General features: G+C 53.8%; 1 protein-coding gene across 3 annotated transcripts in view; it reads right to left on the reverse strand.

Moving 5' to 3' along the window:
- Nucleotides 1–2144: 2144 nt before the first annotated feature.
- The window catches only part of SPTBN2 (spectrin beta, non-erythrocytic 2), a 36814-nt gene continuing 13956 nt past the window's right edge, over nucleotides 2145–25002 (reverse strand). For all 3 annotated transcript variants that reach the window (XM_019737612.3, XM_019737610.3, XM_019737611.3), the window contains 29 exons: nucleotides 23372–23484; nucleotides 23058–23245; nucleotides 21730–21847; nucleotides 21017–21175; nucleotides 20395–20697; nucleotides 19147–19300; nucleotides 18036–18906; nucleotides 16629–16766; nucleotides 15535–16291; nucleotides 14881–15083; nucleotides 14420–14510; nucleotides 14032–14178; nucleotides 11682–11945; nucleotides 10258–10482; nucleotides 9877–9966; nucleotides 9252–9512; nucleotides 9032–9162; nucleotides 8592–8796; nucleotides 7460–7834; nucleotides 6611–6855; nucleotides 6378–6516; nucleotides 6022–6106; nucleotides 5545–5741; nucleotides 5088–5230; nucleotides 4925–5000; nucleotides 4366–4586; nucleotides 3905–4078; nucleotides 3322–3364; nucleotides 2145–2999 (listed from right to left, as the gene is read on the reverse strand). In XM_019737612.3, coding sequence (XP_019593171.3) covers nucleotides 2766–2999; nucleotides 3322–3364; nucleotides 3905–4078; nucleotides 4366–4586; nucleotides 4925–5000; nucleotides 5088–5230; nucleotides 5545–5741; nucleotides 6022–6106; nucleotides 6378–6516; nucleotides 6611–6855; nucleotides 7460–7834; nucleotides 8592–8796; nucleotides 9032–9162; nucleotides 9252–9512; nucleotides 9877–9966; nucleotides 10258–10482; nucleotides 11682–11945; nucleotides 14032–14178; nucleotides 14420–14510; nucleotides 14881–15083; nucleotides 15535–16291; nucleotides 16629–16766; nucleotides 18036–18906; nucleotides 19147–19300; nucleotides 20395–20697; nucleotides 21017–21175; nucleotides 21730–21847; nucleotides 23058–23245; nucleotides 23372–23484 — 6350 coding nt within the window. In that variant the 3' untranslated portion in view covers nucleotides 2145–2765. The remainder of the gene's footprint in view (nucleotides 3000–3321; nucleotides 3365–3904; nucleotides 4079–4365; nucleotides 4587–4924; nucleotides 5001–5087; nucleotides 5231–5544; nucleotides 5742–6021; nucleotides 6107–6377; nucleotides 6517–6610; nucleotides 6856–7459; nucleotides 7835–8591; nucleotides 8797–9031; nucleotides 9163–9251; nucleotides 9513–9876; nucleotides 9967–10257; nucleotides 10483–11681; nucleotides 11946–14031; nucleotides 14179–14419; nucleotides 14511–14880; nucleotides 15084–15534; nucleotides 16292–16628; nucleotides 16767–18035; nucleotides 18907–19146; nucleotides 19301–20394; nucleotides 20698–21016; nucleotides 21176–21729; nucleotides 21848–23057; nucleotides 23246–23371; nucleotides 23485–25002) is intronic.

Raw genomic sequence — 25002 nt, forward strand, 5'->3', positions numbered from 1 at the left:
GTGTAAGATTTCCTTTCCCCGAGTCACACATATATTCTCCTACATTTTCTTTTATTAACATTCATCTTTTTACCTTTCACATTAATGTTTTCACATTCACCATCCATTTAGAGCGGTGCTATCCAAATAGAAATCGGTTAGCCACATATGTAATTTAAAAATGTCTAGGGTGCATTTGAGATCTTGCTCCCTGGCATATGTCATCAGTTTTGGCTCAAATAAACTCTTACAAAAATTCTTAAAATTTTTCTTTTCTAGTAAACACATTTAAAAAGTAAAATGAAACAGTTGAAATGAACTTTAATCCTTTTGAAACCCAGTTATCACTAAAATATTTCAACATATAATCAATATAAAAATCTTTGAGATATTTTAAATTCTTGTCCTCTTCAGTCTTCAAAATCCGTCAGCATTTTACACTTACAGCACATCTCAGTGTAGACTAGCCACATTTCAAGGGCTCAGCAGCCACGTGTGGCTTGCGGCTACTGTGTTGGGCAGCGCAGATATAGTTTCACCCTTAGAGGTGGTGTTAGGTGAGAATGAAAACATATTTTTCTCTAAATAATTAATCCATTTTTATCTGTCTATATTTCCTCATTGATTTATGGTGCCTGCTTTATTGTACTTTTGTGCTCTAACCTGTCTCATATCCCCTCACTTCTCCATTCCATTGTCATCTTTCCTGGGACTTTTCTTCTATTCGTATCTGGAGGTGTCTCTCAAGACTTTCTGACATTATGCTCATCATCTTCTATGTACTGTCCTTAAGGATTCATGCTAAGGATTCACGCACCCAGGGAGATTCAGCTGCCACGTGTCTGCAGATGATGCTCAAAGCACATTTTCATTACCTCTCCACCGACTGCATTCTGCAGGACCTTCCCTTGGCTGGCCTATTTACACGTATATTTTACACGGTAACATGATAATTTCTCCATTAATTTCTCACCCCATATACATTTCCATCTAAAATTTCCAAATATTACTTTCCCCCAATCTCCAGGCTTGCCACCTTGGAGTGTAAATACCCAGATTCTCTGAACACTCCAAAATGTATGACTTTCTCTTCCTTCACAGTGGAAAACTTACAATTGTACCTGAACAAGAGACAGTTGTAGTGCTGACGTATTATTCCATTTAGTCCTATGACAGATAGGTTACATTTATCTACATGATTACTGTGAATATTTCTGAATGTGCTTTCTTAAGAGACAGGGATAATTATTCTGTGGGCTACCTGGTCTACCAGATCTCATGGTTGGAGACCATTCTGGGGCTGCATTGTGCTAGTCCTGGGCCTGTACACACCTGACCCTGTCTTTGTCATGGCCGATGATGGTCGGGGGTGTGCTGAACACAGGGCTGCTTTCCTGGAAAGATATTCTCTGAGACCCCAGAAGAAATGGTTGTTTGTGTATGTACGGGGAACAGTGAAAGGACAAAGCTTTGCTACTGTAGGAGGCCACCAGGACAAAGACGATTGCCTCAAAACCCCCAATTGCCAACGCCAGAGATAAGGGAGAATCTTTTCTTTGTACTTCATTAGCTCTTGAATCTTCTCCTGTGTGTTTGTGTATTCACACACTGAGGATGTATCGCGTGGCTTCCCGGGTACTGTCACTCTATTGGTCAGTGGACTGGGAACCTGCTGACTTAACTGATCCCTGTTCTAACTCCCTTGATCCTCCATTGGGGAGGAGACAGAGGGGAGGTCAGTAATCACCCCCCCTCCCGTATGCTCCACTCTCCGCTGTGGGGCTGAGACTAGGTTGTGACAATGCTCTTCAGTCTTTGGTTTTGGAAACTGTTGAAAGAATCGAGAGTGAAGCAAGTTGTGCTCCAGGGAAGCAGTCGTTCACGGCTTTTTAACATTAATACTGCTTGTTAACATCTTCCTGACCCATGATGAACTTCTTTGGTCTAAAAAGAGGCTGGACATCCATCAACCCAGCAAACCGAAGGTCATTATCATGGGGGAATGAGATCAAGGTAGGGCGACTCTCAGAATAATGTGGTTCTTTGACGGCTTGGAGGTTGGGGGCCGAGTGAAAACCTGACACCCAGGAGACCAGAGCCAGAGGGAAGAACATGGGCACCGAAAGGCTTGTGGTCAGGAAAGCAAAGACACCCAGAAGCAGTAAGAGAAGCTGAGCTGTTTAATCACCTCCTTGGCCAGACACAAGGCTGTGGTTGCCCCTGAACAACTCACACCTGGAAGCCATTGAGACTCGCTGGAGATGGAGTGGCCACTCGAGTCAGAGGATAAGGAAGGACGGGAACGGGCAGCTTCGGCGTCTCTGACTCCATCATCTGACAATCTTGCCCCCAGGTCCTGCTTCAGCTCTGAGAGGTTCCTGGCTGGTCCCCAGGGGCAAGGAACCAGACGGCGTGCCCTAGCTGTGGTGGGAGAACGACCCTGAGGCGGGGGCCGCCATTCCCCACATGGCCTACGTTGAGGGTGCGGCACTGTCCGCACTGTGGTGGGGACGGAGGCATAAGGCTGGGGGAAGAAGGAACAAGTCGGGGGGAGTGGAACTGGGGGTTGCCTGGGTCCCACCACCAGTCTGAAATTAAATAGCAGAAGAGTAGGGTTGCCCTTGGAAACACTGACTTGTCCCCAGAGACAGTTCCTGGTGATGGGCTGACCTTGGCAACAGACCCTAGCAGCAGGCAGTTGTCTGACAAGAGGGTGGTCCCTGTTGACAGTCCCTGGCAGTTTCCTGAACAGAGGGAGGGAGCTGGCCTGGAAGTCTTGCCCCCAACTACTTGCTCTTCTTGAAGAAGCTGAAGCGTTTTTCTCGCTCTCGTTCTCTGCCGTCCTTGCTGCGAAGTGCCACAGGCCCCTCAGCCCCGGCCGGCGATACTGGGGGCATGGTCATGGCCCGGGTCATGCCCCGGGTGGCACTGGGCACTGCTGGCTCTTCAGGCTCTCCAGAGGCAGAGGACGCAGTGGCAATGGCTGCATTCACCACCCGCAGCCATGAGCTCATCTCTGCCTACAGGGAACATGGAAAGACAACCGGTCAGCGTCAGGGGCGCTGCTGAGGCAGCCGGGGAAGAGGAAGAGGAGGAGGCAGAAAAACGATCTGACTATTCCATCTTCTTAGAGAAAAAAAAGACCTCTTAAGAGAGGGAACATCTTTTTGTGTGGCCTTCACACACAATATCCACTTAGCTTCGTTGTGGGTTGTCTGATTACAAAGAATGAGACACTTAAGGAAGAGAAAAAGGAGAGGGAAGAAAGGGAAATGTGCGGCTGGAGGTTTCTGGAGTGGCGACGCAGAGATAGGGACATGGGGGGAGAAGGGGACAGCTCACCTCATCCTTGGCTTGGAATAAATATTCTTTTCCGTCCTGTAAGCTGTGGGAAGAAAAGAAACCTCAGGGCAGAGCTGAGAATCTGGAGCAGCCTGACCCCTGCTGGGCATCCACCCAGAGACCAGGCTGGAGAACGCGCCAGCGGAGCCCTCAGAGCCCATCACACAGCCCTGCACATTCTCCAGATTCCCAGAACTGTGTAAATCCTTCCTGATTGGCTGTGGAGGACCAGGGTGAGCTCACTTCCATCCCAGGCCGTGCCTCCTGCTCTGGCTGCTTGCAGGCAGGCAGGGGCAAGCCCTTGGAGGTCCCCTGGAGGCAGAGGCGTGCCAGCACCCTGTCTGCAGATAGCCTCTCCAGGATAATGTCAGCTTGACGTCATCCGCCGTCAGGACTGAGCCTTGAGGCTCCCACTCCCCTCAGTGTAACACAACCAGACTCGCCCCCTCTCCCTCCTGTACGTCTCTGTCCCCAAAGGCCTGGCCCTGTAACTCAATCCCCTCCGAACCAAGATCATGGCTACCCTTCATCTTGTCTTGCTCTGACTTCCCCTCGCATCGTGAGAGCACGGTTCCGTTCCTACCCCAGCTTGAAGACATGTTTGCGCTTTCGATAATCAGAGGCGACGCTGCCCTGGGCCCTGGCCAGGCTGACAGGCACTTCTCCATGGTATGGCACTCCCGTGCTGGCTGCCTTCGCATCCTTGTAAAAGCCAAGGCTCCCATGCCGCAGGACGCAATACACATTCTGCCATGACCTGGGAGGGACACGGTGCAGGTGACGAGGTGACCAGCTTCTGGGGGGGCTGGTAACCCTGGGAAGAGCCTGGGTGTTCTAGGACTTCCAGTGCCACTGCTGCCGTTAGGCCCGTTGTCTTTACACCCTCCTGAGGCCCCGCTTTGCTCCGGGGTCCTACCCCTTTCCCAGACGACACCCCTCCTGCAGGGTACCCTCCCTCCTCTATCTAGGAAGAGGTTCCAGGCAAGCGTCTTCAGAAGGCAGGGACTGGAGAGGCCACAGGCACTGCATGGCCAGACCCGGTACCTGTTGGCGGCCTTCTTGCCGAAGGCCTCCATCTCCTGTTTGCGGCATAGCATCCCCTCCATCTGTTCCTGGGCAGAGAGCTCTGGGCCTCGAGGGGGCAAGGTGGCAACCCGGGCTGACTCGGATGACCTGCTGTGGGGCATGACAGGAGGGGCCGAGCCCTGTGGCTGGGTATGCCTCTCTCCTTGTGGCCCGTTGGCCTCGTCTCCTGCGCCAGACTCCTGTGGGGAAAACGGTGTCTGCATCAAAGGATGAGGTGGCAATTACCTAGCCTGGGTGTCATGAAGCTTGAAGTTCAAGAGCTGGTCCTTCCACCCCCCCCCCCAGGTTTCTTTTGAGCCTCTGCCTTCTCCTGTCCCCCATGTCCCCACCACCCTACCCCTCTGTCCCTCCAGATATCAACACCCGTATCTCCAGGAGGAACTGACAAGCCCTTCTGGGAAGCTGCCTTGCTCAAGTCTCTGTTGTTCCAACAGGGGCTACAAGGACAAGAAGCTGTAGAAGGATGTGCAAGGGGGTCTAACATTGGGATGGGGGCACACGGGGCAGCGGGGGTCACCTGTGGGGACTCTGCATCTGTGCAGACTCCGTTAATGCTGGCTGGCTGTGTGGACGCTGGTAGCCGGGGGTGGGTTCTGGAGTGGCAGAAGGTGACACACAACAAGTCCTTAGGTTGCTCAGGCTCAGCCTCATCCTCCTCCCCCAAGTGTCCCGGCTCTCACCCGTCCCAGGAAGCATCAGGAGCGGCCTGCCTGTCCACCAGGACCCCTTCGGGCAGAGTGGCTGTGGGCTCTGGAGCAGGGGGCTGTCTCCTCCGTTCCTCCTCCTCCCTCTTTCTTTTCCGCTCCTTCTCCTGCTCCTCCAGCTGTCAAAAAATTCTGAGGTCAGAGCACGGAACGTCTCATTGAAGAGGACCAGGGAGTTGGGGAAAGCTGAAATGTATGATGAAAGAGAATGGAGACTATAATTCTAAAAGAAGGTAGAAATTAGAAGGAATGGGGGAGATGGTGTCTCAATGTCACTCAGGGAGCTGATGACCCCTGAAGCTATGGTGACAACATGGCACTTGGCTCACGTGCTGGTGCACTGGGAAGAGAAAAACTGTCTTCTTCCAGCAGGAGAGAGCACAGGCCTGGGGCAGCGGCCTGGGGAGCCTTCCTGGGGTCCTGTGGCCCTCACCGCAGTGAGCTTCTCCAGGGCGCTGAAACGCTCCTCCCAGGCCACTGCTGACTTCTGGAAGGCCTCGTGCCGCTTGATGAGGCTCTCGACTTCATCGACTGTGCAGCCCAGCTCAGCACTTCGCACCAATGGCTCTTGGCTGCACAGCCAGGCCTCCGCCATACCTGCGTCTCTTCCAAACACGAGCACCTCCAAAACTGCAGGAGTGGGGGGGTTGCAGAGAGATGGCAGGTCAGAGTGGGCACCAGCAGGGCACTGTAATCACAGCATTTCCAGGACAGGGACAGAGAAAGCTTCTGCCCCAGAGCAGGAGCACAGGGCAGAGCCAGGCAGTGCCAAGAGTGGGTACCCTGAATTCCATGCCCAGGATTCCTGGTCTTACTTATTCTGGGAACTACAGGGTGTAAGACGCCCCCCAGCCCCTCCTCCCAGGGCCTGGTGCCCTCAGCCAGTTTCCTGGTCCCCAAAGTGGCTCACCAAGCTGGAGCCAGTCCATCCTCTCCTGCCACTTGTCAGCTGTCTCCTGGCGCCGTGCCTGCAGCTGAGACAGCTTCTCTGAGATCTGGGGGGTGCGGAATGTGAGTTAGTACCCAGTTGGGCCTTTTCAGGGTCCCTGGGAAACTCACACAGGGGAATTAGTGATTTCTGATTTCAAGAGGCAGATAGCTCTGGCGGGGGGAGATGGAATGGGGAAATCCCTGAACAGCACTGAGGTAGGGAGAGAGTGAAAGGTTTCTGTAAAGAAAGAACCAGAAGAAGCAGAAAGACTCAGAGAAATCCGCATTAAGGCCTGCCCCGGGAAGGTGACCCGGCTGTGCCCAGGCTTCACCCACCTCCTCAGCCGCGTAGTGGCTCCTGGCGAGCAGCCCCTGCCCCATCTCAATGCAAGAGGAGAAGCGGTCCGCCCTGGCCTCTATCTCGGCCTTGATGCCCTGGTGGTTCTTGATGACCAGGTCTGCAGAGGACACATCCCTGGTGGTACAGAGACCGTATCACCCGCTGCCCACAACCCGATCCCAGCCGCTGGCTCACAACCCCCGTAGGTCAGGGGCACCATGGTCCTCACCGGGGCCGCTCCTGGGCATCCATCTGCACATTCACCCCATCCATCCACAGCATCAGCTCCCGGACAGCCATGAAGAAGCGGAACTTGTCCGTTGTGTCCAGCAGCAGCTGGCGGCGGGCGGCAGAGCTTCCCTGAAGCTGTGCCCAGGCCTCGGCCACAGCCTGCATGTGGCGGCCAATCTCCTCGGCCTTGTCTCCGGCGTAGGCCTTCTGGAGCCGGCGGCCATCGTCCTGTACCTGCTGGACCTGCAGGGCCCCGGGTCACAGTCAGGCAAAGCTGGTGACTCGGGAGCTATAGCCTCGCTCTGTCCTGGCCTCTGTCCGTTCTACCAGCCAGAGAAGCAGGAGGAGCAGCAGAGGGTCGGGGCTGGGAAAGGTGATGGCTGGTGCTCAGAGTAAGCGGTCATACTCATTGGGTCTCATCTGGGGGCCCGGGTTTAGCTTGGGGGAGGGGAGGGGAACAACCCCTTGAAAGGGTCATCAGCCACTTGGGCTGTTAGAGGCCTGTCCAGGATGTGAGGGACCTCAAAGATTGCTCGAGATTTTCAGTCTGAAAAAGGGAGTTGGGTGGCAGCTCTAACCAAGAGGTGGGATCAACAGGTGGATTTTTTTGTACAAAATGAAGAATATTCTAGCTATTGGGGCCATGTGAATATGTCATGGGCCCTCGAGAAGGCCTGTCATTAAAAGTGCGAACAGTGGCCAGATGTCCGCTGGCCAGAGATGTCTACCTCATCCCTGAGTGGCCCTCCCGAGGATGCCATCCCCTTAGCATTTCTGAGAACACCCCCGCACATTTCCCACAAAGTCTCCTCCAAGCCACCCCCTTCCTCCCATGCTCAGGTCAGACCTGGGCGCTGAGGGCCTGGATGTCATGCTCAAAGGCACAATGGCGGCGCTGCAGGGCCTCAGCAGCATTGAGGTCCCGGCCGGTCCCATCTGGAAGCTGTTGCTGTTTGTGCTGCACCCGTGCCAGGGCCTGACGAGCCCCATGCAGGAAGCGCTGCAGCTCGTGCGCGGCAGCCAGCACCTGCCCCCGCGTGTCCAGCAGCTCGAGCAGGTCGGCCCAGGCCTCGTTGAGACTGTCCTTCCACTCGGCCACGGTGGCCCGGGCGGCATGGCCCCCAGTGATGAGCCCATTGGCCAATGTGTTGGCACTATCCACACGCTCCTGACCAATGGTGCTTGTGTCCCGGGAGAACTCTCGGAATTTGTCCCGGAGCATCTGGTGGAAGGAATATGTGCACATACACTGTGACACTAATGGGGAGAGTCCGCTCACCCCAAACTGAGACCTACTTCTCTCCCCTCTGGGCTACGTGGCCTGAAATACCTTTCTCCAGCTCAGCTGAGTTCATGAGCAGATGCAGCTGATTCCCAGTGATCTTGGATTTGACTGACGCCCTGGCGTCCAGCAAAGGCCATGCAGGCACTTGGGACTTTTAGCCTTCACACAGGGATACCCTATACTGTCGAGTTCTATTGTGTTTCCCGAAAATAAGACCTAGGTAGACCATCAGCTCTACTGTTTCTTTTGGAGCCAAAATTAATATAAGACCCGGTCTTATTTGACATAAGACCGGGTCTTATTTTAATATAATATAAGACCGGGTCTTATTTTAATATTAGACAGGGTCTTATATAATAGAATACTGGGTCTTATATTAATATTTGCTCCAAAAGATGCATTAGAGCTGATGGTCTGGCTAGGTCTTAGTTTGGGGGAAACATGGTATTGGAAAAGACTGATGGGTAATTTCCTTTTTGCCCAAGTCTGTGTGCAGCCCACATCGCCCTTTTTGCACGATTCTTCGAATTAAATACCTCCAAACCCGGGAGGACAGGGCATGCTCGTACACGCTCCGCTTGGTCTTGCACCCCATGCCCGTGGTACTCAGCACAGGGAGAGCCCTAATCGCCCAGTGGGTTCTCTACTACTCTCCCGGGAGCTGACCTGTGGCTGGTGTCCTCCCTGCACTTACCGTCACGTGCTCGTAGTCCTGGCCCAGCTCGTGGGAGGCTGCCACCACCTCGCGCTCCTGGATCCATTGCTCCAGGTCATCCAGCTCGCGGCGGAGCTGGCACAGCCGTAAGTGCTCCTGCAGGCGCTCCCTCCGCTCCCCGGCCAGCTCCTTCAGGCTGGCGTACAGCTTGTCCACCTGGGCTTGGCGGATGGATATCCTCGTGCTATGCGGCCGGGCAGGGCGGGGGAACCACGGTAGGATTTAGCATCCGTTGTTCTGATCTCCACCCTCTTCTGCAGAGTCCTGTCCCCCTGAGCCGCCCCACTGCTTGCCAAGCCCCAAGCTTTCTGGAAGTTTCTGTACACACGAAGTACGCAAGGCTCCACAATCCTCGCCCCTTCTGGGAACTGGCACCCCTCTAGCCCAGGGGCTTGGCCGCTTGCTGCCGCTGTGCTCACCTCTCTGGGTGGTCGTGGTCAATCATGTCTTGGCTGCTGGCTGCTAGCTGGTGGATGGTCTGGGTGTAGTCGGCCAGGGCTTGCTCCAATACCTGATGTTTCTTCACCTCCGCCTGGGCACTCAGTTCGTCCTGGGGGATGGGCCAGTGGGCATCAGGGAGTGGGGGTCACGCAAAGGAAAGAAGCAGCCATACAGCCGGAGCTCTGCCCCGGCTCTCACCTTGGCTTTCTCTTGGCCCATCATGTGTAACTCCTGCTCGCCCATCCAGGCCTCTGCCTCGGCAGCGTCGCGGTAGAACTGCTGGGCCCGCAAGGCGTCCTCCAGTCGCTTCGCTCGAAGCTCCAGCTCGTGGCTCAGGCGTTTCCATATTTCCTGTAGCTCGGCCAGCTCTGGGCCTGCTGCAGCCGCACCCAGGGCACGCTGCCGCTCTGTTAGGTCTGCAATCCGCGGCTCGTGACCCTGTATCTCCTTCTGCAGGGTCTGTCCCCAGCAACAGAAGAGGAAACACTGGAAGACTGGCCAAGGACCTCCCTCACCCTCCATCTCAGCTTACACCTACTCAGTATTAATCCCCCCACACACTTCCTTCTCTTTCTTCCTGAATCATCTTACGTCCCCTCCCTTCTGGCCCAGTGATGTGATTGATGGTAAAGCTCTCTGTATCCCCGTAATCTCTACCAAGGGAACGCATCTTCCTGAGGTGAGGAAAGGCCAACCGCTGAAGTCTAGGATTCCCTACAGCTTCGAGGGGGAGCCAGAGAAGCCTCAGGTCTTAAAAAGAAACAAACTTCGATGTCTGAGGAGGCTCTGGGACCTATTCATTTGCCTTTAGTCTCTGCCTTACCTGGTTTTTCTTCATGAGGAGCTGGACACTGGGCAGGTCCTTGCCGTGTTCCCTGGAGCTAGCCATGGGTAGCCGTTCTGTCACCCACAACTGGATGAGAAAGGTGGGGGGTGATCAGTGGAGGTCCGGAGGGCAACGTAAGAGCTAGGGGTTGGATAACGGGGCAGGTTTTCTAGGGCTCCTGGTTTGTGTATACTAGGAAATGGTCATCTCTGACTCCGGGGTAAAGGGACCTAGAGGGCATCCCCAAGTGTCCCTAGAGGGTGGATTTTCAATGGCAAAGGGAAGAGAAAACAGCACTGCTGACATCTCCTCAGCACAAGGCAGGGAGCACTTTGCAATGGGGATGACCCGACCCCACCCCCAAGCCTAGTGACTCACGATCTCGTCCTCCACGTCCCGGTGGAACTGGTGCTGCTCTCGAGAGGCTTGCAGGCGCTGGCAGCGCTCCTTCATGGGCTGGCAGAGGGCCCTGAACTTCTCCTCCACGGCCCTCGAGGTCCTCTCCACCTCCCCTGCACCCTGATCTTCCTGGGCCAGGGCTTTTGCCTGGGCCTGGATGGCCTCCACCTCCTTTTCCCGCACAGCCATTTCCCGCTCCAGCATCTGCCCACCCGGAAGAGGAAGGAGATGTCATTAAACTCAGAGGAGACACTAGTCGACATCAAACCCATCATGATTTCTTATCCTGGGGTTCACTCCTGGTTCAAGTATCTCCTCCTTGTTCAAGTTAGATCAGCGGATCTCAAGCTTTAATGTACGTAAGAGTCTGGGGGTGGGGAAGGCACGTTAACCACGCCAGTTAGCAATTTACGGCCTCAGTCCCAAATCCACCTCAGTTCCAAATCCATCTTTGTCTGTTCTGAGGAAGTGGAACTGGACCCTGTAAACCTTTCTCCTTTGCCAGCTGGTGCAATGCTAGGCCTTGTCAGTAGAGAGCGCTAGAGGGACACCAGGATGCACAGGAGAGGACGGGGCTTCTGTATGTGGTTCCAGGGCGCTTTTCTTCTTGCTCCTACAGCAAAACTGCCCATGGTGTGTGGAGACCCAGTGGCTGTCACCCTCCAGCAAGTTTTGCTAGCATCCCAGTGGCAACTTCCTGCTAGCCAGCCTTGGCCGGCCAGCTTTGGACCTGCTCTGGTTCGTCAAACCCCAGCAAATTTCTACGCTGTCAGTGGGCTTCTGTCCTCTCCAACAAGGTCTGAGGGGTGGAGGAGAGGGCATCTGGTTCCTTCCATGGGCACCCCTCCTCAGCTCTGGAGGTATAGCAGCTCCCTACGTTTGCTATTCCTGGATTCTTTAGAGCAGGGATCAGGAAATCCAGCCCCTGCCCTTTTTTTTTGTAAATAAAGTTTTATTGGCACAGAACCACAGCATTCTTTTACATACTGTCTGTGGCTGCTTTTACCATACAAGGACAGAGTTGAATCGTTGTGACAGACAATTTATGACCCATAAAGCCCCAAATGTTTATTGTCTGGCTTTTTATAGGAAAACATTTTCAGACCCTTGCTTTGAAGTTCTCTTTTCCCCTTCGGTAGTTAGCCACCTTTTACTAATTAATACTTCTTTTCACTAAAGTTTCCTTGTTCAAGTTAGAGTGTGATTTCTGTCTCCTGACTTGACTCTGACTGATACACACTCCCAGAAATTCTGATCTGGTGGCCCATGGGAATTGCTTTGAGAAACACCAGGAAAAATGTCTGCGAGGTCTGAGAAGGGGCTCCCCAATCTCCAGAGCTACGGGCTCCCTCCTCCTCTCTTCAGCTGTTCATCCCCTCCCCGGCCCCCTGCCCCTCGCGCACCTGCTGCTTCTTGAGCAGAATGTTGACGCTGGTGAGGTCCTTGCCGTAGTCGTCGGAGTGCAGCTGGGCCTGCAGGCTCAGCAGCCAGCTCTCCAGGGCAGAGCAACTCTGGGCAAACAGCTCGGCCCGGTTGGCATCGAAGAGGCTGCGGGCCTTGGCCTGGGTGGTGGTCTCCAGCTCGTCCCAGCGCTTGTGTAGGTCCTCCAGTTTCTCCGACACCAGAGCTTTCAGCTCTGGCTTTTCAAGGCTCAGCTCCCGCCCTTCCTGGGTGGTGGGACAAAGAAGTGTGACTGTCAGAATTAGACACCACTGAACTTTACAGGCCAGGGACTTAAAGGGCACTAGGGATCTGAAGTGTGGGCAATAATTCCAAGTTGTGGTGTGTTCTTCTTAACATGCTCTTCGCAAAGGTTTGAAACTTCCCTACCTCACTGCTGATCGAACCCTACTCTTCCTTCAAGGTCCAGCTCAAAACTCATTTCAACTAAGAAGTTACTGCGATCTTTCCTATTTTGAGTTCCCTCGTGCTCGTGGTTTCTAGTGTTATAGAGCGTGTGGTCTCGTGTTATTTGCTAGCATTTCATGTTTCTCAGCTCCTCACCCCTCACCTGACCTATGGCAAGTGAGTCTTACCTGTCACCCCATTCCCAGCCTTTCTGCTGGAGGACTTTTGTTTCTGGGCAGGTGAGGGAAGCATGAGCTCCTGACTTGCTTGCAACGCAGGCTGGAAGTGCCAAAGGGTTACTGTCCTTACCGTCCGCAGAACCAGTGACAGACAGGGAGATGGTGGACAAACAGTCAAAACCCTTGTGCTTTGGTTGGGATAACTTTGATGTTCGACACCGCCTCAGGGTGACCCATTAGGACTGAGCCCCAGTTGCCCACTGCAGTAACTGGCATGGTAGTGAACCCTTTCCTGACTACCTTCCCTGCTCCATTTCATCTCCCCACACCTCTACTGGTATTTCCTCCGATCACCTCCCATTTAAGTGGCCTGCCCTGGAAGCCTTGTTTCAGGGTCTGCTTCTAGAGGAACACAAAGCAAGACACATGGCCGCCAGGATAAAGAGCATCAGCATCTAGCACAGCTTGGGTAACGTCTCAAACCTTCAGCACAATAGACACTTTGACACACAGTCCTTATGTGGTGACCACGGCTTTGATCATGACCTGGCCCAGCAAGCTTTTCCCACCTTTGCCTCCATGGTGGCCCTTCAAGCATTCCCTGTTCCTGCCAGACTGACTCACTCCCTGCTCCCAAACAGACACCCACCACTTCCACACCTCTGGTTTCCTGTTTGCACTGTTTTCTCTACCTAGAAATGTCCAAATTCTATTCGTCCTTCATGGACTGCCCTGGAGGCTCCTGCTTTTGGGATTCCCACACGTCGTCCTCAGTGGCCAGGCTTTATGGGGCTCTCTCTTACTGCACTTGTCACATTCTGCTTTGGACTCAATTCATCTAGCTGTGTATATGTCTTCTATCCTGACTACCGTGTCATTCCTCGAGGGTGGGGCCTGCAATGGAATCACCTTTGTTCCCACTCAGTGACTACCACAAGGCTTTGCATATAGTAGCACCAAGTAAATATTTGCTGAACAAATGGAAACACTGACTATACACTACTCTCCTCTTCTTCCCAACCATTATGCCCTTGAGGGAAGGGAGGCGTCTTTTTTACGTATTTTGCAGCCTCTAGCAGAGTGCTCAGCGCATATAATTTGTCCAGGAGTACTTGCTGAGTAGAAATGAAGTTTTACCTCTGCTCAGCTCTTGAAAAAGGGCTGGGTGGGGGACCAAATATCAGGAACAGCAAGACTCAAAAGCAAGGGTTGGTAAACTGTGGCCCATGGGCCAAATGTGGCCCACTGCCTGTCTTTATAGATAAAGTTTTATTGGAACACAGCTACACTCATTGATTTACGTACTCCCTATGGTTGCTTTTGCACTATAGTAGCAGAGTTCAGCAGTCACAGCAGAAACTGTATGGTCTGCAAAGCCTGAAATATTTACCATCTGGCTCTTTATGGAAGTGTGCTGACCCCTGCCAAAGAGTGTCATCCTACTTTGGGCCCAGGAATAGTTATTGTGTTGACCCAAAACTGCAGTTTGGCTCCCTATCAATCAGTACTTTCTCAAAGTTCTGGAGTCACTGTCCCATAGACCTGAGACGTTTGTCCCTCAGACCATAAGTTTCCACCTTGGAAGTTTGGCACGGGAGGTCCCACGACCTCTAACCCTGAAATAGCCATATCCTGAAGCTAGGAGTCTCCCCTGCCTGGTGGCAAGGACCCTGCCCTGAAGAGGCCCCACGGGTGCTCTTCCTGCTGCTCCTGTCACACCGCTCACCTTGTCCACTTTGTCCAGCCAGTCCTTGTTGGCGGCCAGCTCAGCCATGAACGCCTGGTGCTTCTGCCACTTGGTGTGCAGGTTACGGGCCTCGTCATAGGACACGTCCTGGGCTGTCAGCATCTTCTCATCGATCCAGAGTTTTAGCTGGACCAAACATGGAGCAGAGATGGAGGAAGGCCGTATATTTCAGAGGAAGGGAAGCGTGAGGCACAGAATGGGGGAAGGGGAGCCAGGAATAGTGGTGGGTGTGGGGAGAAGACATGCAGGGGTTCGTATACTCAGCAGACAACACTGTGGATGATTTTAGGCTCAAAGGGCCAGGGCCCTGTGGGCAAGGGATGACTGGGGAATGTCGGAGGGGATGTGGGGAAACTGAGAGCCTCACCTCATGACAATCCTGTAAGAAATGCTGCTGCTCTCGGTTTTCCCGAAGACGGCCCAAAAGCTGCTGCACCGCTTTTTGATTCTTCCCGTGTCTGTAATGACAGCCCCTTGTGTAACTCTTGAACTTGCTCTGAAAAGGTTATGACCTTCTAACTAAACTAGAAGCCTTCAGTCCTCCTCCTATGGGACAGTGCCTTCCGGGAACACTACAAGACAACCAGGAATCCTATGTCAGCGTCCAGCGATCCTGGTAGACTTCATTTCGCCCTAGTGTGGGGGAGGCGGAACGTCCCAGCCCATAGCTTGGGCCCCCTCTCACCACTGGGTTCTTCCTCCTCTACTTTCTGTCAGCTCCCCACCCCCATCTGTCAGTCTGACTGCCGCGTACTCCATCTTTGAGGCCATCCTGTTTTCACTTACTTCCCTCTCGGGCCCCTCATTTGCCCGTTGTCCCCAGCCTACCTCCTCTCAATGGAGTCCGCCTTCTCGTGGATCTTCTCGGCATGGATGTTGCCCTCAGACATCAGCTGGCGCCCGGCCTCCAGGAGCCCGCGGATCCGCTCCCCATTGGCCTCCATTGTGCTCATGAAGTCTTCCAGTTTTTTTATGGTGGCATCAGCAGCCTGGAGTGTCCCCGGCATCTCCGTGTGCGACAAAACATATTCCTGTGTGGGAGGGGAGGTGGCAAGCTCACTTCTCACAGCACAATTCAGCCTCTCAGAAGGGACCTATCCGAGGGGCACATCTGAGCTTTGGAGGCCAACCAGAGACGGGCAGCGTGGACCATCCAGCTCTGAAGACAGGCAGATGGTGCCTGATTATGCTGAGTCTCAGAAAGTTATAAGGCAAAGGGAGCTGGCCTGGAACAGTCCAAATCCTGTTCCATCTTATATCTAGCTATTGATTCAATTTCTTTAATAATTATATGACAAGCCAGTTTATATCATTTTGGTATATTTACATCTCATTCTTTTTCACTTCCATATTTTTCTAACACATTCTTCCTGCCCCTCCTGTTGCTTCAACTACCCCACCTGCTGCGTTCTCCTCCCCACCCACCACTCTCCTTCACAGTCCCCATGTTTGTGGTTGGGACTTTGTGCCCTGGGCTCTTACCTGGCTGCTGAGCACGCCCTCAGCCTGGCGAGCATCCCTCAGGAAGCCCTGGAAGCCATGGGCCTGGGCCAGACGGCCTTGCCGGCTTTCCCACATGCGGCCCAGCTCCTCCCAGCCGGTTCCCAAGGCCTCCAGTCGCTGTCGTAGGAAGAGGCACTGGGGATCGGCCTGGTCCCGGGTCACCTCCTCACCCAAGGCCCGCAGCCGGCTGTACTCGCTCTGGGCCCGCTCCACCTCTCCCCGCAGGGCTGCGTGTTGGGCCAGGAGGGCCTCTGCCTCAGGCAGGGTGGCCGGCCCTTCTTCAGAGGCCACAGCGGTCTGTGTGCGACCTAGCCAAGCCTGGAAGTCATCCAAGCTACGCAGGAAGTCCTGCAGCCGCCGCGCCTCACCCAGTGACTCCTCTCGACGTCGCATGGTGGCCCTGAGGTCCTCCCAGCCGGCTTGCACCTCTCCAAGCCGGGCCTTGATGGCAGGGGCTTGGGCGGGGTGGCCAGCAGCCAGGGCATTTGCCTCGCGAGTCAGTTCACCCACCCGGGCGGCGATGGCCTCCAGGTCCCGCTCGGTGCCAGCCAGCTTACGCTGCAGGGCCAGCACCCCAGCCAGGTCATTGCCTAGGCCCTGGGTGGACTCAATGACCTTGGTCTTTTCTCTCATCCAGGCCTGGGTCTCTGTGCACTCTAAATGGTAGTTCTGGATGCTCAGGGCTGATGTCAGAGCTGCCTTCTTGCCGTCTGCCAGGGACCGAAACTGCTGCCACCTGACAGGAGGAGGAAGGAAGGTCTGGTTTCTGGAGTTGCTCAGCTTCCCCGCCTTGTCTAGGCATATCCAGAAGCGTCTTCCCTGCCTCTCCCTTGGTATATTCTACCACCTGCTCATCCTCTCGTCTCTTTCTTGATTGCCCCCTGTCCAGGCCCCAGAGTCTTCAGAGGACCTTTCCCCGTCTTTCATCTCTTTCTTTAGCCCCTGCCCCCAACATAGTCCAGACCACCCTCCCTCCTCATTTTCCGCCTCCATTCTGTGCCCCACAGAACTTTCTTCCAGTTGCCATCCCCATCTGCTGCTTCCTTTCTCTAGTCCTGCCCTCCCCAACCCACCTGTGGTTGAGCTGCTTCTGGGTGTTGACAATGCTGTCCTTGCTGGGAGGGTTGGCCTTCAGCAACTGCTCCGCGATGTCATTCACAGCAGTAATTCGTGCTGCAAGGGCATTCATTTCGGGCTCCAGGGTCTCGAACCTGAGCAGGTGGAAGAGCTGGACATGAATGGCGGGAGGCTGCGAGGTACCTGCCCATCTCCCCAGACAACCACGAGAACTATCCATCTATGTGAGACTTATTTATAGGAGCCTCTGCACCTCTTACCTACAAGGCTCACAGTACTTGTGGGTCCAGAGGGGGCTCCCAACTCCCCCCAAACAAGTAGGAAAACTATCATCTCTAGAGTTGCTCAAAAAAGATGTGAACGTTAAAGGTCAGGAACAGCTGCACAACAAGTCAACTAATTCAGGCACAGGGCCCCACCCTTTATCAGAATCTCTTATTCCTCTCAGGACTTACCCCTTAGCTGCCTAGCTGGGTCCCATCCTACTAATATGTGTTAAAATGAATTGATAACCAAAAATATTTAAGTGATAAAGATATGAAGCATAACTTCTCCCAGGGACATTTTACATTCTCAGAGAGCAGTCTGCAAACGTTTTCTGTAAAGGGCCAGGCAGTAAATATCTTAGGCATTGTGGGTCATAAGGTCTCTATCATAGTGCAAAAGCAGCGACAGGATGACATGTAAATGAATGAGGGTGTGGCTCTGTTTCGATAAAGCTTTATTTACAAAAACAGACTGCAAGCTAGATGGGGTCAAAGGGTTGTAGTTTGCCAACGCTTGTCATGGGATAGCTTGAAAACAAACAAACAAACAAAAAAACCACGAAATCTTTTATTACATTTTTAAAACCACCAGGAAATTTGACTATTAGATGGAATAGTAGATAATAGTAAGGAATTACTAATTTTGTTCTATGTGATAAAGGTATTGTGATTCTACAAGAAAAATGTCCTTTAAGACTTATTATTCTGTAAATAAAGCTATTTCATGAGCGGTCAGTCAGTGTCTAAAAGGTTTATAACTTCAAAGCCTTAGCTATTTTAAGTCCACACACAACTAAACAATAATTTACTATATTTAAGAATACTTCCTTATATTTCTTAAAGGACGCATCCTGGAGAATATAGAGATGAAATGATAATATTGGGGATTTGCTTTTGAAAAGGAAAATTAATCAAACAGAGCAAGATATTGACAATCACTGAACCCGGGTGATGGGTATCGAGGAGTTTGTTGCATAATGTTTTCTACTTTTGAGTATGTTTAGCGTTTCTCGTTAAAACAAAAAACAGACTCAAAGGGATATAACAAGAGCAGGCAGTTTAGGGCAGGACGCGCCCTCCCACACGCTGGCCCCCAACTCATAAGGTCATTCCAGAGGGCGCCTGTAGGGGGCCTACCTTTGCTGTACGACTTCCAGGTCCTCCAAGCGCTCAGGCAGGGTGAGCCCGTTCAGCCACTGCTCCTTCTCCTCCACCCACAGCCCACAGGCGCCGGCCTCGCTGAGCATGGTGTAGAGAGTCAGGGCTGCCTCCAGGGCCCGGGCTCGCTCGCCTGCCCGGGCCTGCAGCTCCCTGTAGTGGTGCTCCAGGCTGGGCACCCTCCCCTGCACCTCGGGTGTGCGGCTCAGTGCGGGTGGCAGGGCCAAGGCCTGATCCCTCAGGGCATCCAGTGTTGGCCGGTGCCCTCGGATCTCCTCCTCCAGGGCCCGATGCTGCCTGGCCAGGGCCTGCGTGGAGAACTCATCGTGCCCCAGCTCGGGACTGGACACCAGGCGCAGCGCATCCACCAGCCAGGCCTCCATGTCGTTTGCATCTGCCTGGAACTGGTAGAGGCTGGCGGCCTGGGCGAGCCGCTGGGCACGCTCCTCCGCCAGAGCCTCCAGCCGCTCCCACTGGGCCTGGAGCTCGGCAGCGCGGGCGGCGGCCTGGCCTGCTCCAGGGTGGCCCTCAGCGACTAACTGCTGGCCCTGCTCCAGGGTGAGCTTCAAGGGCCCCAGCCGGCCACTCATCTCGCCTCGCAGGGCCGTGTGCTTGTTGAGCAGGCGAAGGACACCAGTCAGGTCCCGGCCAGTTTCGGCTGAGGCCAACAGGTGCTGCTGCTCCCGCACCCAGGCCTCGGCCTCGCCCACCTCCCAGAGGAACCGCCAGAGGCGCCGGGACTCCTCCAGACGGGCCCGCCTGGCCGCGGCCAACTCGCACAGTGCTTCGTAGCTCTGCTCCAGGGTGGCCACCCGCTCGGACACCAGCTGCGGGTCGCATGGTTTGTACTCTGAAAAAGTCACAGTGGAGGGTCCAGGGCTGTAACCCCGCCCTCCTGCTGCCCCCATATCTATCCCTGGTTAGGAATCCCCCCTCCCCCTCACTCTCTTAGGCCTCCCGCCCTAGTTTTGTCACCCACCATTCACCCATCATCCTTCCTGTCCCCAGGTTTTCCCAGTCTTGCTGTTCCAGCTCTTACTATTCTCTCTCCCAGCCCCTCCCCTTTCCAGTTCCTCCCCCCAGATGTCACCTTTCCCTGGGTCGCAGAAGCGCAGGGCAGAGGCACTGACAGCTCGCACCCTCTCAGCCTGCACAGCGATGTCTGCTTCTACCAGCTCGTGTAGCTGCAGCAGGTCCTCCACTCCAGCCAGATGCTTGCCCAGGTCCTGAGACTGCAGCCGGCCCTGCCAGGCACATGGGGCACGCCGATGCCATCTGAGGGCCTCTTCCAGCCCCGTCACCCACACATCTGCTAAACTCGCTCCCTCCACCCGGATCATCTGCACCTCTTGACCTCTATGGGCGGCTCCAGGTGTCACACCCAGGTAAACACACCTGCTCCTGTCTGTCAGCCCTCCTTCACACACACAGTGACACCCCAGTTCTATTCTGGCACCCCGACCTCTTTGTACTCCCTTCCCCTCCTGTGGAAACCATCTTACTAAATCCTGCTCCTGGAATCTCTGCTCTGACTCATCTTCTCGGCCCCAGAATTATCACCATCCTCCTATTGTCATGGCTCGGTCCCCAGCACCCCAGCAATCTTCAGCACCTCCCCAGACCCGTCCTTATCCCTCCACCAGGTCTCTCGGCTCCCACTCTGTCTGCCCACAGCCCTTCTTTACATAGCAGTCAAAGTGACCTTTCTAAAAACGTAAGGCAGAATTATGTTTCCCCTTTTCAAGGTCTTGTAATCGCTTTCGAGGCTGTGTTACTTTGAATAAAATCCAAACTCCCTGACCAGGCCTGTCAGGCCCTAAGTGAGCTGGCCGCTGCCTCCCTTGTCTCATTCCCTGCCCCCTCCCTGTGCTTAAGGTCCCCCTGGCCTGGCCCGCCCTCTCATGCCTAACATGCCACACTATGCAGGCCCGGGGCCTTTGCCTAGCTGTTCCTTCTGCCTGGAATGTGTTCTCCTCAGATCTCCCTGTGCTGGCTCCTTGCGCTATCCTGCACTCAGCCTGAATGGCATTTTCTCCGCAAGGCCTTGCAGACCACTGCATCACATGGCCCCGCTCTGGTTTCCTCATAGGTTTTATGTCCACCGGCTATTTTGTTTGTTGATAGGTCAGGGTTTCATCATCGGCCTCCTCCCACTAGAATGTGAGCCCCAGGAGGACAGGGATCTCTCTGCTCTGTTCGTCTGAACTGGGGGCAGGGCCTACACTAGAACATACTGAACAAACATCAGCTGAGCAAGGGGTGTGCGTGTACCCCCAGCCATTCCCCCCCCCCCCCCCGTCCTGACTGACTGAGAACACCACACGCGTCCCGCTGGTACCTTCATCTCTCCCATCCAGTCCATGAGGTAAAGCAGGTCCTGAAGCACCTTCTGCAGCTCCAAGTTGATGAGAAGCCGCTCTCGCCGGGCGGCCACCATCTGCCGCAGGAAGTCCCAGAGCCGGGCCACGTTGTGTTGCCGTGCTGCAATGCGCTTGATGTCGTGGTAGCGCTCGGCGGCCAGCTCTGCGGCCACGGCGTCCACAGCCTGCACGCGGCCGCTGTAGGCCACAATGTCTGTCTCGATGGCTTCGTGCTTCCGCACCGCTGCCTCCACGGCTGCTAGCTCCAGCCCAAAGTTGTCCTGGGGCACGGGGCAGGGAGGGGAGGTTCGGGAGCTCAGGGACACCATCTCTGCTGGCCCTCTCTGCCCTCCAGAGCACTTCTGCTGCAAGATGCCAACCCCATGAGGTGGCCCTAAGTTTCCTCTCTATCCCAGTCTGTCCTGTCTCACTAACCCTTTCTCCTGTTCAAGCCTTTGGCCCTTGGTTCCTTGGTCTTCTTATCTGCGTGATGGATTTCTTGTTTCATTAGCTCCCCACATGGCAGGGTCCTTATCCACCACACTCGCTCCCATTTTCCCTCACCAGCCTGGACGGGCCAAGAGCCCCTCCATGTTCTACCTGGGACACGAGGCGCTGGTTCTCACTCAGCCAGGTCTCTCGCATGGCGGCCTTGCGATCGAAGCGGGCGGCCAGCTGCTCCAGCTTCTCCTGGCGGATCAGCTCGGTGCGCAGGGCCAGCTCACGCTCGTGCTCGGCCTTCTCCAGCCGCTCCCAGGCCTGCGAGGGGGGACAGGATTAGCGCCAAAGGGCCAGGCTCAGGAGGCGAGCGTGGGAGGGGTCACTGGGGCTGGGGGCACATGATGTGTCCCAGGGAAGCTCGGTCTAGTGGATCTGTGGAATGCGGTCAGTTAGACGCCTGAGCGTGGAAGTATGAGAAACGGGGGCCGTGGGTGCTATAGAGCGATGTGCAAACTATGCCTGCTTATGGCCAAGGACCGGAGAGGAACAGGGAACAACAGAAACCCCTGGATTTGTTTGTGGCGGGGGACTGTGGGTGAGCCCTACTGCTTTCATGACTCTTATCATGTTGTCCGTGAAAAAAGTTCAAGTAGCGAAAGTGAATCGGGGACAGGCTGAACAAGATAAGGGACTGGGGTATCATTTTATTATGTGAACCCACTGGGAGTGACTGATGGAGGAGGAAGGGGGACGTGCAGGACACACGAGAGGGTGTGAACCACATCTGCACCAGGGAGGGGTGGTCGGGCTGTGGAAGGAGGGGCAGGGGCCCAGGGTGGGACGCCTGTGGGACAGGAAGGGGGGCTGTGGACCTTGTTGATGTCGGAGATAAGCCGGCCTTCTCGGGGCGTGTAGACCTTCTGGTTGTTGGCCCGCAGCTTGCTCTGGATGGTGAACAGCAGTACTTCCAAGTTCCCTTTCTCTGTGAACCTGAGACAGGAGGCCAGGTTGGGGTCAGAGTCAAAGGCCACTAGGAGCAGAGGGACTGTATGTTGCAAAATGAAGTGTCCTGTGTTGGTTTCACTTTGCATAGAAGCAATCCACGCTCTTGGCGTGAAAGCCAGAAAATGCTGGCAAATCAAAAGAATGTAATTTTACAACAAGAGAAAAGCACACAGAGACAACCACTGTTACCCTTTGGCATAAACATACTTCAGATTTGTTTTACACGGATGGGATCGTATCACATCCAAGGCTATCATTTGTCAAGGACTCACTCACTAAGATCCAGGCCCTGGTCTCAGGGCTTGACGGGCATTCACTCGTGTAATTCTCACTGTTAGCTACATTCTCTTATTACCCCCTTTTTCCAGATGAGAAAACTGAGGCACATAGAAGGTAACGACTCATCACCAGTAAGTGACAGAGCCAGGATTAGAACTCAGGCACTTTGAACCCGGAGGCTGAGCCCTTTGCGCTCCGCTGTCCAAAGTGTTTTGTAAACTGCTGCTTCATGTATTTGTCGTGAACATCTTCTTATGTCAATAAATGCATTTCTTCCACATTATTGTCAGTGGCTGTCCCGTGACTTATTTTTCTTTTACAAAGGTCATGGTGACTATCCTTGAAGCTATATCTTTGTTCAATCCCCAGAAAAGGATTTTCTGGGTCAAACCATCCCCTGGAATGTACAGAAACAGATGTTTTCTGGATTAATATTCCTTTTGGAGCTGAAACATATTAACCCCAAAAGAGCTCAATTACAGAAAAACAGACATTTTAGCACGCACTGTGTGGAACTGCCTGACAGCAATTCCACACTTGCAAATAGTTCATTGCTAAAATATACAAATGATAAGAATCTCTGCAATGTACAGGTTTCCGGCTCACTCCGGTGTTGCCTGTAGCTCCAATCTCCCCACCCTGTCCCTGAGCTGGGGCTAGGTTGCTGGGACCCTGATCGATAATCTTATCTGAGGGGATTGCACTGACTTTATATACCATAGCAATCATTTCCCCAGCATGACTTTTTAAAAAATGAATAATCATTTAAAAAATGTATTTGGGAACTGCTTCTGGCACTTGGAGCTGAGGGAAATGAGCTTCCACTGCACTTCTGCTCTGTCAGAACGCACTCCTGAAGGGACGCCCTAACTTAGGCAGGCCTGTTGCAGCTGGGTACAGCCCAGGGGTTACCTACTTGGGTGGCTTCTCCACCGTGCGGTAGGAATTGAAGGACTGCAGCTGGTTTTGGACCCCACTCAGGGAATTGGCCAGCTGCCTGTCATTGAGGGTCACGATCGTTTGCTCGATCCACTGCAGCAACTCAGAGGCCAGGGACTCGTATTTCTCCACCAGGCGTTCTGCCTCCATGGCATAGTCCAACACCTGCAAGACAGAGATGTGGGGTCCTGCCCACGGGCTCCCTGACTCAGTCCTGCAGCGCTACCCTGCCCCTGCCCCTAGGCTAGGCCTCCTCTGGCCTTTACACCTGCTGCCCACAGTGGAGAGTACCTTCCCAATTCTTTTGCCTTCCACAGCCAGGGCCTTCATCTTGGAGAAGTAGTGGTAGTAAGTAGCCACATAGGTTATGATTGATTTCTCATCTGGTTGGTCCACATTCACATCTGAGAAAAAGGAGCATGTAGGTCAGGCAGAGATCAGAAACCTGCCTCCCAGAAGGACACCTGCAACTTGAATCACTGACCCCGATCCCAGGGTCCTCCCAGCCCTCCAAGGCTGACATCGTTCCAGCTCTTTTCAGAGCAAAATGACAAGACACCATATGGATTAAAAGGCTATGAAAAGCTCTTTTTCCCTCTCCTAGACACAAAGTATAAAGTCCAAGGAGGCTTTCACCAGCATTCCCAGTAGAGACCAAAATTAGCTGTTTGGGGGAAGCAAGGCAAGAAAAGAAACAACATTCCTATTTGGGGGTGGATCATGGACTTATGGGCAGGAAAAATGTGCAAGAAATCAGAAGATTCAGGGGCAGCAAGACAGAAGGTCTGAACTAAGCCTCCAAAACCCGTATGTTCAGAGGGACAGGCTCAGGGAGCCCAGGGCAGCAGGGACAGAGGCCAGTCCTCAGGGCCATTTCTGGGCAGTCACAGCTATTTCTGACCTCAATCCCAAAGTTCAGCTGGGGGCCCCAGGAGGTGAGTGTCCTTCAAGCCAAATCAGCTCCCCCCACAAGGACCGAGGTGGATGATGACTTGACATCCCTGGGTTCTCCTAATTAGGCCAGACTGCATCCTACCTAAAGGCAAGGCTATGGGATTGGAAGCCACCCTGAGCACCTCTGAAAACCCACAGGCAGAAAGGAGCCCCTGAAATCATCTCAGAAAGTTACAGGATAGTTAGATGTACTTCAATGTTCTTTATCCTCGCGATGCTTCTCAATGCTCTCCTAGGAACCTCATCTTTGGCCTATTTCCGTCCCTCGTTAGCTGATGTTTATCATTCTAGACCCGGGGTGTCCAAGCTTTTTTTCAACATTTTTCACCAAAGGCCATATGCGGTAAAATACATAAACAGCCGGGCCACTCACTCGAGGTGAACTATGTATTGCCTCACCTGGTTCATTTAAATAAACTAAATATATTTTTGGAATTTGCTGCAGGCCAGTAACAAATGGATTGCGGGCCGCAGTTTGGACACCCCTGTTCTAGACGAGGAGAGCATAGGAGATGGGGCTACAGGTGCGATGGAAAACAGGGAGAAAATAACCAAGACCCAAATCTGCCCAGTGAACTTCACAGGGAGTGTTTCTGGCAGGGAACTCACTTGGCCCTTCCCTCCTTCCCTTTCCTGGCTGCACCAAGACTGCTCTCTGCTCTCCCAGAGACGAAACAGGCTCTGGAGCTGGGCTGCCTGCATTTCAACCTCAGCTCCACCAGCTGCACGACCTTGGGAAAGACACTTTCCCCGTATAGACCCCCATCTTCTCTTCCTACACTGAGGGTAAGAATGACACTGATTTCAAAGGGGGTGTTGTGAGAATTAAATTAATTAAAGCACGTCAAACGCAGTGCCAGGTACAAAATGAGAGCCCAGGGGCTGTTACCAGTCTCACCGGCCCTAAGATCGGAGCCACGGGAGCCGGTCGGCAGGCTCAGACGGACCATAAGCCACGTGCTTGGTGA

The sequence above is a fragment of the Rhinolophus sinicus genome, chromosome 14 (genome assembly GCF_057876585.1).
Source record: "Rhinolophus sinicus isolate RSI-liver-muscle chromosome 14, RSI-T2T, whole genome shotgun sequence".
Classification (NCBI taxonomy): domain Eukaryota; kingdom Metazoa; phylum Chordata; class Mammalia; order Chiroptera; family Rhinolophidae; genus Rhinolophus; species Rhinolophus sinicus.